This window comes from Amphibalanus amphitrite, unplaced genomic scaffold (assembly GCF_019059575.1).
Source record: "Amphibalanus amphitrite isolate SeventyFive unplaced genomic scaffold, NRLGWU_Aamphi_draft 000482F_arrow, whole genome shotgun sequence".
NCBI classification, from domain to species: domain Eukaryota; kingdom Metazoa; phylum Arthropoda; class Thecostraca; order Balanomorpha; family Balanidae; genus Amphibalanus; species Amphibalanus amphitrite.
In genome coordinates this window covers 44,228-58,639 of record NW_024881976.1, presented here as the reverse complement: position 1 = coordinate 58,639, position 14,412 = coordinate 44,228, and the positions used below count along the sequence as shown (strand labels likewise).

The 14,412-nt window shown below is 47.0% G+C and overlaps 1 protein-coding gene across 1 annotated transcript in view; it reads left to right on the top strand.

Moving 5' to 3' along the window:
• The window catches only part of LOC122392338, an 88,510-nt gene that overhangs the window by 52,748 nt on the left and 21,350 nt on the right, over positions 1–14,412 (top strand). Inside the window, exons 6-15 of the mRNA XM_043387097.1 lie at positions 231–355; positions 1,097–1,235; positions 2,260–2,445; positions 2,687–2,812; positions 3,095–3,234; positions 9,981–10,045; positions 10,442–10,617; positions 11,272–11,481; positions 13,006–13,111; positions 13,526–13,688. Of these exons, the coding sequence (XP_043243032.1) occupies positions 231–355; positions 1,097–1,235; positions 2,260–2,445; positions 2,687–2,812; positions 3,095–3,234; positions 9,981–10,045; positions 10,442–10,617; positions 11,272–11,481; positions 13,006–13,111; positions 13,526–13,688 (1,436 nt within the window). The remainder of the gene's footprint in view (positions 1–230; positions 356–1,096; positions 1,236–2,259; positions 2,446–2,686; positions 2,813–3,094; positions 3,235–9,980; positions 10,046–10,441; positions 10,618–11,271; positions 11,482–13,005; positions 13,112–13,525; positions 13,689–14,412) is intronic.

Here is a 14,412-nt window from a genome sequence, read left to right as displayed (position 1 = left end):
GGGAATTAGCAATTGATAAGGTCATGAGCAGTGACTTTGAAATCAGTAAGAAAAACGTAACTGTGAGGTAAGCGAGAGGCGATTAGCGATCAGAAGCCTCTCACTTATCATATTCGCAGTTCAGCTTCCAAGCGCCCAACACAATGTCTTTTCACTTGTGACCTATGTGAAGCGATCTGTGACCTGCGCTGTCAAGTGACCTTTGACCCCCCTTTTCTCGCGCCCTGCAGGAGCTGAGGGCGGCCTTTGACGCCGAGTCGGTGCTGACCAACCGACCTGCCCTGCTGCTCACCGTGGCAGTCCCGGCCGGAACCAAAACCATCGAGAAAGGATTCAACGTACCGAGACTGAATGCGTGAGTGTTTAGACGGCCGAGCGATGGAGAGGACGTCTATGAAAGATCACTATGAAAACGCGACTGAGCTGAAGTAGAGACGAATCAACTGATATGCGTAATAGACATGGAAAATATGAAATGTATGGTCTGCAGAGCTTGCGTGCATTGCAATGAGTTTCAATCAAGTTCCCGCGTGCATAGCAACAGTTGATTGATTGATTGACTGAGTCCCAGTAACATCATTAATACGGACCAGTTCGCATTGACGCTGCATATTTCAAATACATCCCCGCTACCCCATGCATCATCACAACAGGTTACCTGGCTTCTCTGAAAAACCCCAGCAATTGACCCTGGAAAATCATTGCATATTCACCACAAGTCGTTCGGTGGCAGGCCCCGTTTCCAGTTGGGATCAGTTATTGACAGCTTTGTCGCAGGAATGCGCCGCGTTTGATTGATTTCAGTGGCGATTACGTTCGACCTCGAATCGTGGCATATGCGTTGAAAAACGCTCGAAGGGTATCCGATAGAACAGGTTATCGAGCTGCGTTTGGAATGAGACATTCTAAAAATGAATCATTTATTATTTCTTCGACTAGGGGATTATTTACATACATTCTACCTTGGTTGTTGCTATGGCAGCTCTCGTATTCACGCGTGCGTTTTTGCAGTGCCTTCCCACCAATCTTCGTCGTTAATAGATCTCTCCTGTGGCTAGGTTCCCCAATCTAACTGATAACTTCTCTCTTCCCGCAGAGCTGTGGATTTCTTCAACATCCTCGCCTACGACTACCACGCAGTCACGGAGCCCCTGACCGACCACCACGCGCCCCTGCTGCCGGCACCGGATACCTTCGGCTCATTCGGGCCCGGCCCCAGTGTTGAACTGAATGTGGTGAGTGGCGGGAGCGAGGTCGCAGCGTGACACACCCCGGTGACCTCGGGGTGTTATCATATCTGCGGGTATGATCATGACCTATAGGTTTTGTGGTATGACATGAGTTCCATCAGTGATGCTGATCTTTCTCGGTGGTTGATGGAGAAAAATTGAGATCGTGAATGATAGTTTGTAAATAATGAGTATGTTCTATTACAGGGTTGATCTCAATTATATTATCCATCTTGCCGATCAAATGGAAGCAAAGGTGTGCTTCATATTTCAGTAGTTTTATCTTCGCGGACGGTAGGCATGCCTACAATGGACCCGATTTTTAAGCGGTTTTCTGCCATATTACGTTTCCCGATTCGGTCATAATACTAATCACTAAAATCCTGGAATTCTGCGAACCGGGTACATTGAAGCGCTGGCAACCAGCTTTATCATTTCTACCTGTTTTTCATGAAATCTCTAAACATAAAGTGTATACAAACGCAGACAGACGATAAGCCCTCGGTCGTACAGTGACTCCTTGGAACTTCATGCCCCTGGCTTAGCTGTGCAATGGAGACGAACCCGCAGCGCTCTCGAGTAATCGGATTGTCGGTAACATCCGACCGACGGTGACAGGTGCCAATGGAATGACGAAGCTAATCTGAAGCCATTTTAGGCACGGACCATGAAAGTGAAACGTTACTTCACCACTGCTAAAATAGGCAACTTTTTTTTAAAGCAATGTCTCACTGCATCAGGCAGTCTTCATAACATTTCTTAAAACCTTTCTGTCGTATTTTATTCAAGAAATTCAAGCGTGTTTTGGGAACCCACTTCGACAAAAAATATGATACACATCAAACGTACTTTTTCTGCCTTTTTCGACCTTCTAAATCACCTTCCGTGCCGTCAGTCTCGCAGGACATCTAGTCCTGGTTATGTTAGTCTCTTGATCCTGGTTCCTGTCCAACAGGATTATCCACACAGACCGATTCTTTTCCACCCTTCCTTAGCTGTTTTATGAAGTTCTCGGACATCTGTTCCACAGGACTACACGGTGCGCTTCTACCTGAAGCTGGGCGCCGAGCGCAGGAAGCTCGTGGTCGGTATCCCCACGTACGGCAGGTCCTTCACCCTGATCGACGAGCGCTTCAACGGCCTGCAGGCTGCCGCCAGCGGGGCCGGCACCAAGGGCAAACACACCAACGAAGACGGCTACCTCAGCTTCTACGAGGTATGCGGCGCGTTCGGAAACTGGGAGTCGACTGCAGAGAACGGTTTTGCATGGTAGATGGTGTGCAGTAGTCGCTATGTTACGTGGAATGCGTCTCTGTGACCTATCTACTGTAGTATTGACCGTTCATCGTTTCTCTGCTTCCGGTCCCATTTCATTGCTGACTCTTCGTCCGTTTTCCGGTTCCTCTCTAACGCTCCGCCTTCCTCTGCTGACCTGTTCTCGTTCTTGCTACCGTCAGATCTGTGAGCACGTTGCTGTGGACGAGTGGAGTGTCTACCGACCCCATCCGGACGCTATGGGACCTTACGCCACCAAAGGGCAGCAGTGGGTGGGGTATGACGACGAAACTGCCGTCCAAACGAAGGTGAGTATGCCCGATTCACTATGCTGAAAAGAGACTTTGTCGTCCCTGTCTATTTAAGACGCATTTAATTTCAGTTTAACAATTTAACTTTTATCTCAGGTAGCCGCATCATTTGTTTTGAATAGAGTATCCATTTTCAACTTATTTTCATCTCGATTACCGGCGATGCTGTCACCACGCTGTCTTGCTAACAAAGTACCTGTCTCCATGCTGCATTGTCTTGTCAGACCTAGCAGCTATCCGTGTATATCAACTTCATGCTTTCCGTTTCACTCGTTACAGGCCGAATATGTCCGCGATAACCACCTCGGAGGAATCATGTTCTGGTCGATTGATAATGATGACTTCCGCGGCCGCTGTTCGGGCCGGCCGTATCCATTGATCGAGGCAGCCAAGGAGGCCTATCTGGCGCCCGCGCCTGGGTGAGTTTTATAAATTCCCCGCAGGCTCAGGAATATGCGCATTGCTCTACTGTCTGGGTAGAAACATCAGCTCATTTCTATCTTTTTAGCCAGAGCATTGCTTGGCTATGTGCCACCTTCGATGGATTAACCCGCGCGGGGCTGGGGTCTCCAGCCGAACGCGCGGGGCTGGGGGGGGGGTAAATTTTACCCCCCTGTTATCTCCCGAACTAATGGTCCGATTTGGAAAATTCAAACGCCAATCGAAAGCTCTCATCACGAACTACTAAAAACATGTACTTAATTTAAAGTTTGAGGTCAAGGTCAAGGTCAGGTCAAGGGTACAAATTGCAAGTTTCTACAGTATCGGCCTTGCACCGTAGTTGCCGAAGAATGGAGTCATGGACTGAGACTGATCGCCCAAAACGTGTTCTTAGGCTACCAAGACAATATTCGTTGCATACAATATCATTCAGAGGTCAAGGTCAAGGTCAGGTCAGGTCAGGTCAGGTCACCAAAAAACAAAATATAGAAAAGGGCATGTGCGACACATGTTTTATGGGTCATTTTACTCATAGAATTCAATAGGCACACTCAATAAGTGATATGGACCACCTCTGGATGAGTTTCAGGTCGAGGTCAGGTCAAGGTCAGGTCAAGTGAGGTCAAATTTTGAAGTTGGTTGTTAAGGCCTAAAAAGGTGTTTATCTGATGCAGTTTTTCACGGCGAATCGAATGGTGCTATTTTTGTTTCCGTACGAGGTCTAGAACTTCCAAAAAAGTCATTTTTCAAAAAAATTGTGTGTCGTGACGTCATAAAATTTTGAATAACTCCCACATTTTTGAACCGATTCTTCTAAAATTTGGTATGTAGGTGCGTATAGACCACTTCTCTGACATATATTCCGGTTTTTTCGATAGACTCAAAATTTTGGATTTTATAATAATTTTCCCAAAAAAGTCAGTTTTTTGAAAAAATTTAGGCCAAAATCCAAAATTTTCAAAAAACCGAGATGGCCATTTGATAGACAAAGTAAAATCACGTATAACCTTTTTTGTTACGTCTTGATTCCTTTAAAAATGAAGATGTTAGCGGCGTTTGAACTTTTGCCGTTTTTGAGGCGAAAATGGCGAACATGACGTCACTAAAACGTCAATTTCTCAAAAAATTTCCGACGGATTTCGCTCAAATTTTCAGGGAACGTGTCAACTTGATGTAAGAAAAGGTACTGAAAGTTTGGCGGCGCTGCGCGCCGCCGTTTTTGAGATATCGCAAAAATTCGCGAGGGGGGGTAAAATTTACCCCCCCAGCCCCGCGCGGGTTAACCCTATTAGTGGCAGGCTCCTGGCTACCCCTATTAGTGGCAGGGGGGGGGGCTGTTTACGACCCCCCTTGATATCTCGAGATCTAACGGGCCGATTTTCAAAATTCAAACGGCATTCGATTTCGCTCAACGTGATCTACATTTCTAAAAAAATAAAAATTAAAAAATGTCAATAGGGGGGGGGGTTAGAGGGGGTAAAAACGGGCAAATTGCAGATACATTTTAGACTGTTTATCACGGCCAGGTTTCTGAACCAATCTTAACGCAACTTTTGCCAATCGATAGAGAATGAACCAGGAATTCACATGGATCCTAAAAATATGCATTTTCAAAAATCATAGGCGGATACAGATCATTGAGATTGGGGGTACACAAAAAGTAAAGTAAATAAGGTTTTTGTTGGTACTGTTTCTAAAAAGGGTGGTAATGGTCTTGTTATGTTACAATTTTCTTATGAGAGAACGACTACAATTGTATTGGTCATGCATAGGCGGTGTCAGGGCACCTATGTTGGGAGGTAAAACATAACCCCCCTTTTTGGACGCCTGGATCCGCCTATTATAGCAAAAACGTGTCAAAAGAGGATGCACAATAACTGTTTATGTTATCACATGATACCTTTCATTCACTGTTCGTAAAACTGGTGCAGCATCGTGATCTTCGCCCAAATGACTCGCTTCACGAATAGGACCCCCCAATTTCCAGTGCTCTGGAGCCGCCCCTGGTAAAGTTATAAACTTGAAATTTTCAGGGAATGTGCCCAATTTAGTTTTAGGAAAAGTCAGAAAATTTCAGCATCGTAGCTTCAGCGGTTTCGGAGATATTCCCGAAAAACCTGAGGGGTGGATAACCCCCCCCCCCCCCGCCACTAATAGGGTTAAGTTTCATGTGAGCGGCATAATGGGCCTCCGTTTTGTGGCTTGGAAATTGTTTATTATATAGGTAACCTGGCCATTAATCTCGGGCTGGTGGATTGCATCCACTTATCAGATCAGGCTACCGCCTGGCCCCTCGCCCGAGTAGGCGTGCAATACCGAGGGTCTGCACCTAATGACTTGTTTGCGGGAAAATTATCCCATTTATGCCCAGGAATATTGACCATCATGAAAATCGATGAAATCAAGATATGTTACGCTTCTACCAGGGCCTTGCATGGAATCGAAAATAATTTTTGCCGGCAGCAAAAGTTTTTCGAGAAAAACGTAAAAAACGTGCGTTGCGAAATCGCAACGAAGGGCACACCGGGCGCCATCAGCGTTGCGAAAACGCAACGACGGGCACATCAGACGGACATAAAGTACACTAAACCGCCGTATATGCTAGTTTGTTTTAACATATAATTCACCAACTGTTGACAAATATTGCTGGAGAATGCGGAACCCACATCCCTCATGCTTTATTGCCCGCCTAAGAGCCTGAATGAGGGAGCATAACTTAAGGGTTCGCGAACGGGGAGATGGCAACAAACGGTCATTATCAACAACAATTGTCCATCTAAAGTACCTACTGTTAACGCCAGACGCCTTGAGACCCTAATTTTTCGCGATTATTCTAAAAGGCGTGGACAAATTTCAACCATATTTAGGAAATAGCTGTTTCAAGACCTGCCGAAACTTTTCTTCAAATACATTTTGTTGTCACTTAAATATTTGTGGCACTTGTCATTGACTCGTAATGTTAACTGTTTTTCCATCCTGGATAGAGGCTTTCATACGTCATATGACATTAGGTTCCGCCCACGACTGCGGCATTGACCCGTGCCCATCAGCGACCTCTGTACAAACGACACCCCTGCCATCTGTAAAGGACTGAATTTCGCTGACGTTTCACGTGCTATGAATCAATTGCAGCAGACCGTCAAGTAAATGTTAGGCTCTTGTTGACTCTTGTATGTATATGGGACCAAGAGGACCATCACTCCTCAATCTACTACTCACACATGTTTCGAACAAACGATTCTTAACAAATACGATTTTCGATGTAGGATATCTGTTTGGTGAAATACGAGCGAGCCGTATGATGTGAAGCGAAGGCAATTAGCTAATTATTGCGCTGGTCGATGGATGCATAGCGATGTACAAATCAGGAGCTTCTTGATGACATCCGACATCCCATTATCGCATTATCTGCAACGCCATAGGCTTTAAATACAGGTGAATATTTCCTAACCTTATGTCAGGTATATGCCATCTGCCCGTCATTTGCAGCTTATAAAAAAAAATATATCAGCGAACATATCAGCATTGTACAAGCAATGCGCATTGAGCATTTATGGCTACTCAGTCATCATGTCGCTCTTTGGGCACTGTCAGACAAGACGTTACGCACAACTCCGCCGGCTTTCGGCACCGCTCGACCGTCCCCGCTCCCCGCCACAGCGCGAGTGACCGCGCGCCGGCCCGAAACCGCCGCAGGCCAAGACCACAGAGGCGGGGCTTAGCTGTGACGTCATAACGTATCACAGACTGACTGGTGATAGCCTCTACACGCCGGGTGAAAATCTTGCTCGAAATTTAACATTACGAGTCAATGAGAAGTGCATGAAGTATTGAAATGGCGACAAAATATCTAAATTGTAAAAGTTTCGGCAGGTCTTGAAACGGCCATGTCCTGAGCTTGGTTGAAATTCTTCCATGCATTTAAAAATAATCGCGAAAAATTAGGGTCTCAAGAGGTCTGGCGTTAACAGTAGTGGTTGGCACGTACGGGCTTTCTTAGGCGGTGCTTTCTTTTTGGAAGCTAGACAGAGCCATTAGCCCATTACCCTCTCATATGAGAACCCCAAACAGAAAACAATTTAACCGAGGATTGGGAGTAAACCTGTGCCTCGCCTAAGCGCCTATCCGCAATACCATTGTTAACCACCCTCCTAGGAGTAAAGTTAAATTCAAATGCAGGGTAGTCATGCCTACTCTTAGCAAAAAAAAAAAAGAACCTATCCGGCTTTCACAAATTACCCGCGTAAGGCGTAGCGCGTCATAACAACTCGGCTTAAAGTGTCTCCCAGGACCCATTTTATCACTTTTACACCTAATACAAAATTGTCATTGTCCCACTCTCAGTGACCTTCACTTGTAACCTTTCTCTCGAGACAATGCCAGGGCAGACCAGTGATTCGACGCAGTTCACACTTTCCAAGTGTTCCGTTAATCCGTCCTTTCCATCTTCAGGATAGTAGAATCCTTCTCCTCCGCATGCCTCAACCCCTGTTTCGAGCTGGACGGGCAACTATATCGCATTCGAGCAGCTCCCATATAGGAGCACAGGTCTGTAGCCGGATGCAGTAAGTGCTTGGGAAGGGGGGTGGGGCTGGTTCATGGGTGGCCTGGATGGATGGGCTCAGCCTCGACGATTCACCATGCCCGCTCAGACCAATGTTTTCCCTATTTCCAATAATGCTTCTAGCTCTAAAATGGTCTGATTAGACAGGCCTACCCTCAGTAAACAAACGAGCAATGCTTCACATCAACCACCTTATCAATCCGTGCAAACCATGAATTCTAAAAATAAACTATTATTTTCCCAGACGCCCTCATCACCCCTGCCAAAGGGGTCTGTTGCCCCCCCCCCCCCCCGAGGGGGCATATCCCACATTTGCCGACTCTGGGAGTTATCTTTTCTAACGTAAGGGTCAGCGGATTGTATCCGGAGAATGACAATGCCTATCTGTCGTCTGATACCAGACTACGTCCCCATTATTTAGTACATAGTAGATCCAATTTTCAAAGTACCTCGCTATCTCTCAGCTCCGTTAGCATCGCCGACCGTTTGATGCAGGTCCTTTTCCTACCATGTGATTTTCAGATGCTCGAAAACCCATTGCAGTTAGTGAACAGCCCGATAATCTGCGAGAGAAAAAGAAATGAGTGTTTGATAGCTGTTTAAGTGAGTTAATGTGAAACCTGTCTCAACATTCACGTGCAAATGCACCTTGCACTTTACATACCTACACGTCCCTCACGACTAGGTACAAAACGAGAGAGAGAGAGAGAGAGAGAGAGAGAGAGAGAGAGAGAGAGAGAGAGAGAGAGAGAGAGAGAGAGAGAGAGGGGGAGGGAGGGAGAGAGGGAGGGAAGGAGAGAGAGTTGGGGAAGCGTGGAAAAGAGGGAGGAAGATTGGGGAGAGAAGGAAAGAACCCACAGCGTACCACAAGTGAAGACTATTTGATGTTCCTATACTTCCGCTGCACTGCCAATTTGCCCCTCGTTGCGTTTTCGCAACACCCCTGTCTTTCCGATGTGCCCAACGTTGCGTTACCGCAACACGACTGTAGTCATATTTGAAAATAGTCACAAACCCTATTTGCAGCATAATTTGTTAATAAAATGCATATTCTAGCTATTGTAGGGACTCTGCAGAATATGTTCACACATTATTCATTACGATATAATTAATCACTTAATCTAATTATTTTGGTTTTCGTGACGTCATCACTGACGGGACCTTCGACTTCCCTCTGGGAGCTCTGGACGGTAAGTTACCGGCCGCACAGACTTGTAACTGCGTAGCATCATGCGCACAAACATGCTAAACGCGCTGAAACTTGTCTCATCGGTGAGACGCCATTACACACTTCTCAAGATTTGATCACGTCGACGCTTGCTTGTGTTGCGAAAACGCAACGAAGGGCGTAAATGGGTTATGGCATCTGACGTGAATCGCGTGGCACTCCGGCTATGGGGCTGTACCAGGTCATGGTTTTACCCACCGCGCGTCCACCTTTTCCTGTCAATAATAGTCCAAACAGGACGGGGACAGATGTGCTCGGAATTCGAAGCTACCACTTACGAAACGTTTTCCTTGAAAGAAAAGCGAGCATATGAATGTTAAAACGTGTTTATATGTTTTCATCAAAACTTAGGTAACTGGTATTGGTATGGGTCTCAGTAACTTGTAACGGTTGGCTCGTGATTCATTCACGTAACATTCAGCGCAGTACCATGTCGTAACATTCACGCAATGCCATAACGGCGGCGGTGGCGGCGGCGTGGCGGCGGTCGCTGCGGGTGCGGCGCGGGCGGGCGTGCAGTGGTGAGGTGATCCGACTCGGGCGATAGCACGTAAGAGCCGAAAGGTGCTGCGATTTAAGCAATATTGCTTTTGCACCAATTGGCAAGCATTGTTTTGTACGTGTTCTGATTAATGTATTAAATTTATTCTATCTATCTATTTATCTATCCATATTCCTACTTATTTGCATTGCATGATTGCAAGCTGTGCTTGTGCAGCAATGTGTGGTGTGATATATCTGTGCTGCACTTTTGCATCTTCGTGGCCTATCTGGCATGTGCTTTCCTTTCCTCTTTTTTCTCTTGCCTTTTCTGTCTCCTTTTATGTTTTTTTCCGAGCCTTCTACATGCCACTGCTGCCACCTTCTTCAGTCACCTTCTTCAGACTCTGACGTGTGTTTTATTCTGACTTATGTTTTTCTCTTTCTTACAGGGACGCCCCGAAGCAGGCCCCGCCACCGACCCCCGTCCCGCCGGCCACTCCCGACCCCGGGGCAGGTAAGAACGGACACCCCTATCGGTACCTCCCCAGCCGGTCGGTTGTATGTACGGGGAACACAGGAAAATTGACGTGCTCACTGCTCATGTCACGCTACTGACTGCGAGCGACTGGTCATGTGTCGCAATCGAAAAAGGGACGATAAGATTTAAGTTATGTAGGTACTTTTTCACCTTTCTGTTTTTTTTTTCATTCTTTCTATCATCCATCTGTTCAGGGTCAGTAAATCTACATTCTTTTGCAGGCGCCACACTTTCAAAGCCAGCGAAAAGTTATATTTTCATAGCTCTCTTGCATTTCTAAATAAAATAAGCACACCGTATTGTTATTAACTTCAATCTCAATAATACCATGCCCCGACTGGCTCTAACTCCGATCGCATCCTCGTTCGACAGGATTCACCTGCAAGCGGGAGGGCTTCTTCCCCCACCCCTCCGAGTGCAACAAGTACTTCTGGTGTCTGGCCGGCGGTCCTCTCGGCATCACCTCCCACAGCTTCACCTGCCCTGCCGGCCTGCTCTTCAACCGGCGCACAGATGCCTGTGACTTCCCCAGAAATGTCAAATGCAAGGTAAGGACTAAGTTTTACACTTCCTGGGCATAATTACTACCATCAGGTAATGATTATCAAGTCATGTCATCTGCGGCTTATTAAGCTGTAGGCCAGGCAGCCTCACATTAGGGAAAGAAAGCCAGGTTTTGTTTGAATGGACGACGGTAAGCTATCAAGTCGTTGGTTGGATGTGGGAACGTTTAGCTATAGGTCGAATGCTCTCCGTTTAGTTCTGGTGGTTATCAATGGTAGTCATCTCCGTGTCGAGCCTGTCTGACAGGTAGTTAGTTCTATACACCGGATCGTCTTGCAGTGTATCGGCAGTCGGGTATAGGTGAAGGTCAGCCACTGTCAGTTCTCAGCGTTGGAGGGACGCATGCGTTATGGCTATGGATCGGAGAATAGAAGCAATTTAAACAAGTAACTTACGTAAGACGATCATTTGCAGTTTGAATCATCCTCATTGTAACTTATTACTAGATAGTTGTAAGCAACTATTTTTTTAAATAATTTTTGTGAAATTTTTGGGTGATCTATTTTGCTGACATTCACTTAGAGACTCTTCTTCTACTAAACCAAGTCCTTTTGGAACACAGTACTATCTTGGTATTTCATCAGTGTCGTGCTCTATGCGACCGTCGTCTGACAGGTAATTCACCCCTCCTCCCGCAGGTAGAGGTGAAGGAGGTCACCTCCATCACCTTCCCTCCGACCCGGGAGCCCACCGTGCTGCCTCCGGGCCCCCTGGAGACAACCGGTGACGTCACGCCTGATCCGTTCGATCAGTACTACGAGGACTATGATACAGAGGACCTGGAACCGTTCGGTCTGGAGCCGATTGGACAGACGGAACCGCAGACGCCTGTGGAGACAGCCAAACAGGTGAGTTTGGAATATTTACAGACAGGTCAGCCGGTTTGCATATTAGACAGGTTAATCAGTCTGCCTCTCAAGACAAGTCAGCGAACTTTTCATCATATACAGGGGTTAGGTGTGCAGCGGTGTATTCTTACATTGGAATCCCTGCTGTAGCGTCTCAGCCAAAATCAAAGCACTGTAAATATGGCTTTGCGGCTGGAGAGATAAAATGTGTCGCGTCCAGTTTCTCCCTCACTATTCCAATTGTCTCCCCCTGCACCACAATACGAGTATGGGATCTCTTCTATCGTCACTCGTCTACCACCGGTGATTGAAATCTTCTCCAACCCCGTCTGGAATCTCGCTCTGCGCTGCACCAATCACAGCCGCATGAATAATCGGATTTTCGATTGACTCATCTGCGCTCCGACGCTGAACTTTGCGATCCCATCTCACTCAAGGTCTCTGCACCGGTAACCGGTTTTAGCTCTGCAAATGTGGAATCACTGACGGTCACGAAAAGGTGGCCGGAATCGAGACATAACTTCGTGCCGGTGTCTTTACCAGTTAGGTCACGCAGAACGCAGCATCATCAAAGAGAACACCACTCGAGCGCGACATCTTTTTGTCCCACGGCAGGCACGACGTTTGGTGGAGATACGATCTTCAATGTGAGATACCGGCAGAATCATTCCTTTGGCGGTATGCTATCAGTGACGGAGTGTCTGTTTCTTGTTGATTCGCTATCGTATCGATTATCTATTGTGTGAGAGGATGACACATATTCACCGGAAACAGAATAAGGTTATCTTAGACCTTAGTAATTGCTAATGACGGTCCTTAGACACATTGTCTTCATGAAGAAAAAGTTTACGGCTTTGCATGAGAGGCCAATGAAATGCAAATTCACACCTAGTATTCAGGTTAGAATTTTGCAATGTCTCCAGGCGAGTGTCTCCTCCCTCGATAGAAGACAATTCGAAGCAATTTTAGCTTTTCCGAAGCCAGTAATTCTCTTCCTGCTCCGCCTCAGACCACGTTCCAATGTAGGTACCCTTAATGGTGTCTCTAGCTGTTTCGTCCGAGCGCCGTTTACAGCTCACCGATTTAAACCGGCTGACCCCACAACTCACAATTAGACCTCACTTGATGTCATTCCTGGCGACGAAAGATTCCCATCCATCACCTCCCAAGATGACGTAACACATACATCCTGCCGGGCCGGGGCAGCGGAGGGACGGGGGGGTTGCATGATTACGAAACGGGTCGGACTGTGGTACATACCGTGACCGAGTAACTAGAGTTATCCTGAGCCCACCGGGTCATGACTAGAGATCCGATGTTTTGTGGGTCGAACGGATGGACCAGTCAACCTGCCAGAGGTATTATAAGCCTATGGGATCATGAGTCATAATCATATGCTCTATATCTGGTCGGGATAGGTCATGCTGGTCCGATGTCTCATGGTTATGCCCAACTTTATGAAAATGGTCTGTGGTAGGAGGAATTTCTATTTGACCGTCTAACGAGACGTTTCCTGCTCCTCAGGTTCTCGGCGGCTCCAGAGGTGGCCAGGTGGTGGAGCGACAGCCCCAGGAGCAGGAGTCGGATCCTGAGGAGCTCAAGAAGCTGCTCCAGCTCATCACTGATCTAGGTGGGTGATGCTTGACTCGGGAGGCAGTGTCGAAAGCGGTATGAAGTTTGTCGTGAGCTTTCCAAGACTTTATCAAAGCTTACGTATAGTATCCTTATGTATATGCGGTAGATAAGGACCCTACACGTAAGTGTCCTTATCTATCGTAAATATATTGTATTCCGAATCGACTAAATTCAAGATCAATCAGATATGAGTCCGTACAAAGCACAACATGCTTCTTACTGCTAGATTACAATCACAAGGTCGGAAAATTCCAAACATTCGTCACATTTCCCAGGCGTGCACGATATTAGTGACGTGAAACAGCTACTGTTCAATGATGTCAACTTCCATTTTCCTGCTACCCAGGTGGTTCACCTCTGTGGGAACTGCACGCATTTCCTGCTACCCTGTGTTCCCTGCCTCTAATAGCTGTCACTGACCTGCACAAACTGCACACCTCAGGCGGGGTCGAGGCGGTGCAAAGAATCCTGGAAGAAGACGAGACAACGTCCGGAGGATCGACGATATCCGAACAGGATCGTCAGACGCTGATCAGGATTGTTGGCAAGAGCACCACCACATCTGCGCCCAGGTAGGTGGACGTGATGAAGCCGATGTTGGCTGCTTTACTCCGTGATGGGTTGTATCAGACACACGTTCGACAGAAATGTTTTATTCCATGATGGCCGTGAGGCCCGTGACAGACATATAGGCCATGCAGCAATGTCTCATTTCGCGATGTTTATTGATCGACATGGGCTCGACAGGACTGTCTTATTTCGTGATGGTTCATGTTAGACATGGGTTCAACAGGACTGTCCAATTTCGTGATGGGCTGTTTTCTAGTTCCGACAGGGGTGTCTCATTCCATGACGAATCGTGTCGACATGGGCTTGACAGGACTGTCCAATTTCGTGATATATTGTGTTATACTAGACACAGGTCCGACAGGGCTGCTTTACTCCGTGATGGGTTGTGTAAGACAAACTCTGACAGGACTGTCTTCTGGGTTGTCTGTGATAGGATCGTGTCTGACATGAGTCCGACAGGACCTGGCATGTGTTGCGCCTTGTCGCCTTGGCGTGAGGAGAGGATTGGTGTATGAAGAGAGGTATAAGTGGAGCGTGGGATTGACAAATGGGGAGGTTGGAGAGGGGCAAGGGAATAGTACATTGAGATAGGGGGAGAGGGAGAGAGAGAAGTATGAGAGAGAGAGAGAGGGAGAGGGAGAGGGAGAGAGGGAGGGAGAGAGGGAGAGAGGGAGAGGGGGAGGGGGAGAGAGAGAGAAGAGAGAGAGAGAGAGAGAGAGAGAGAGA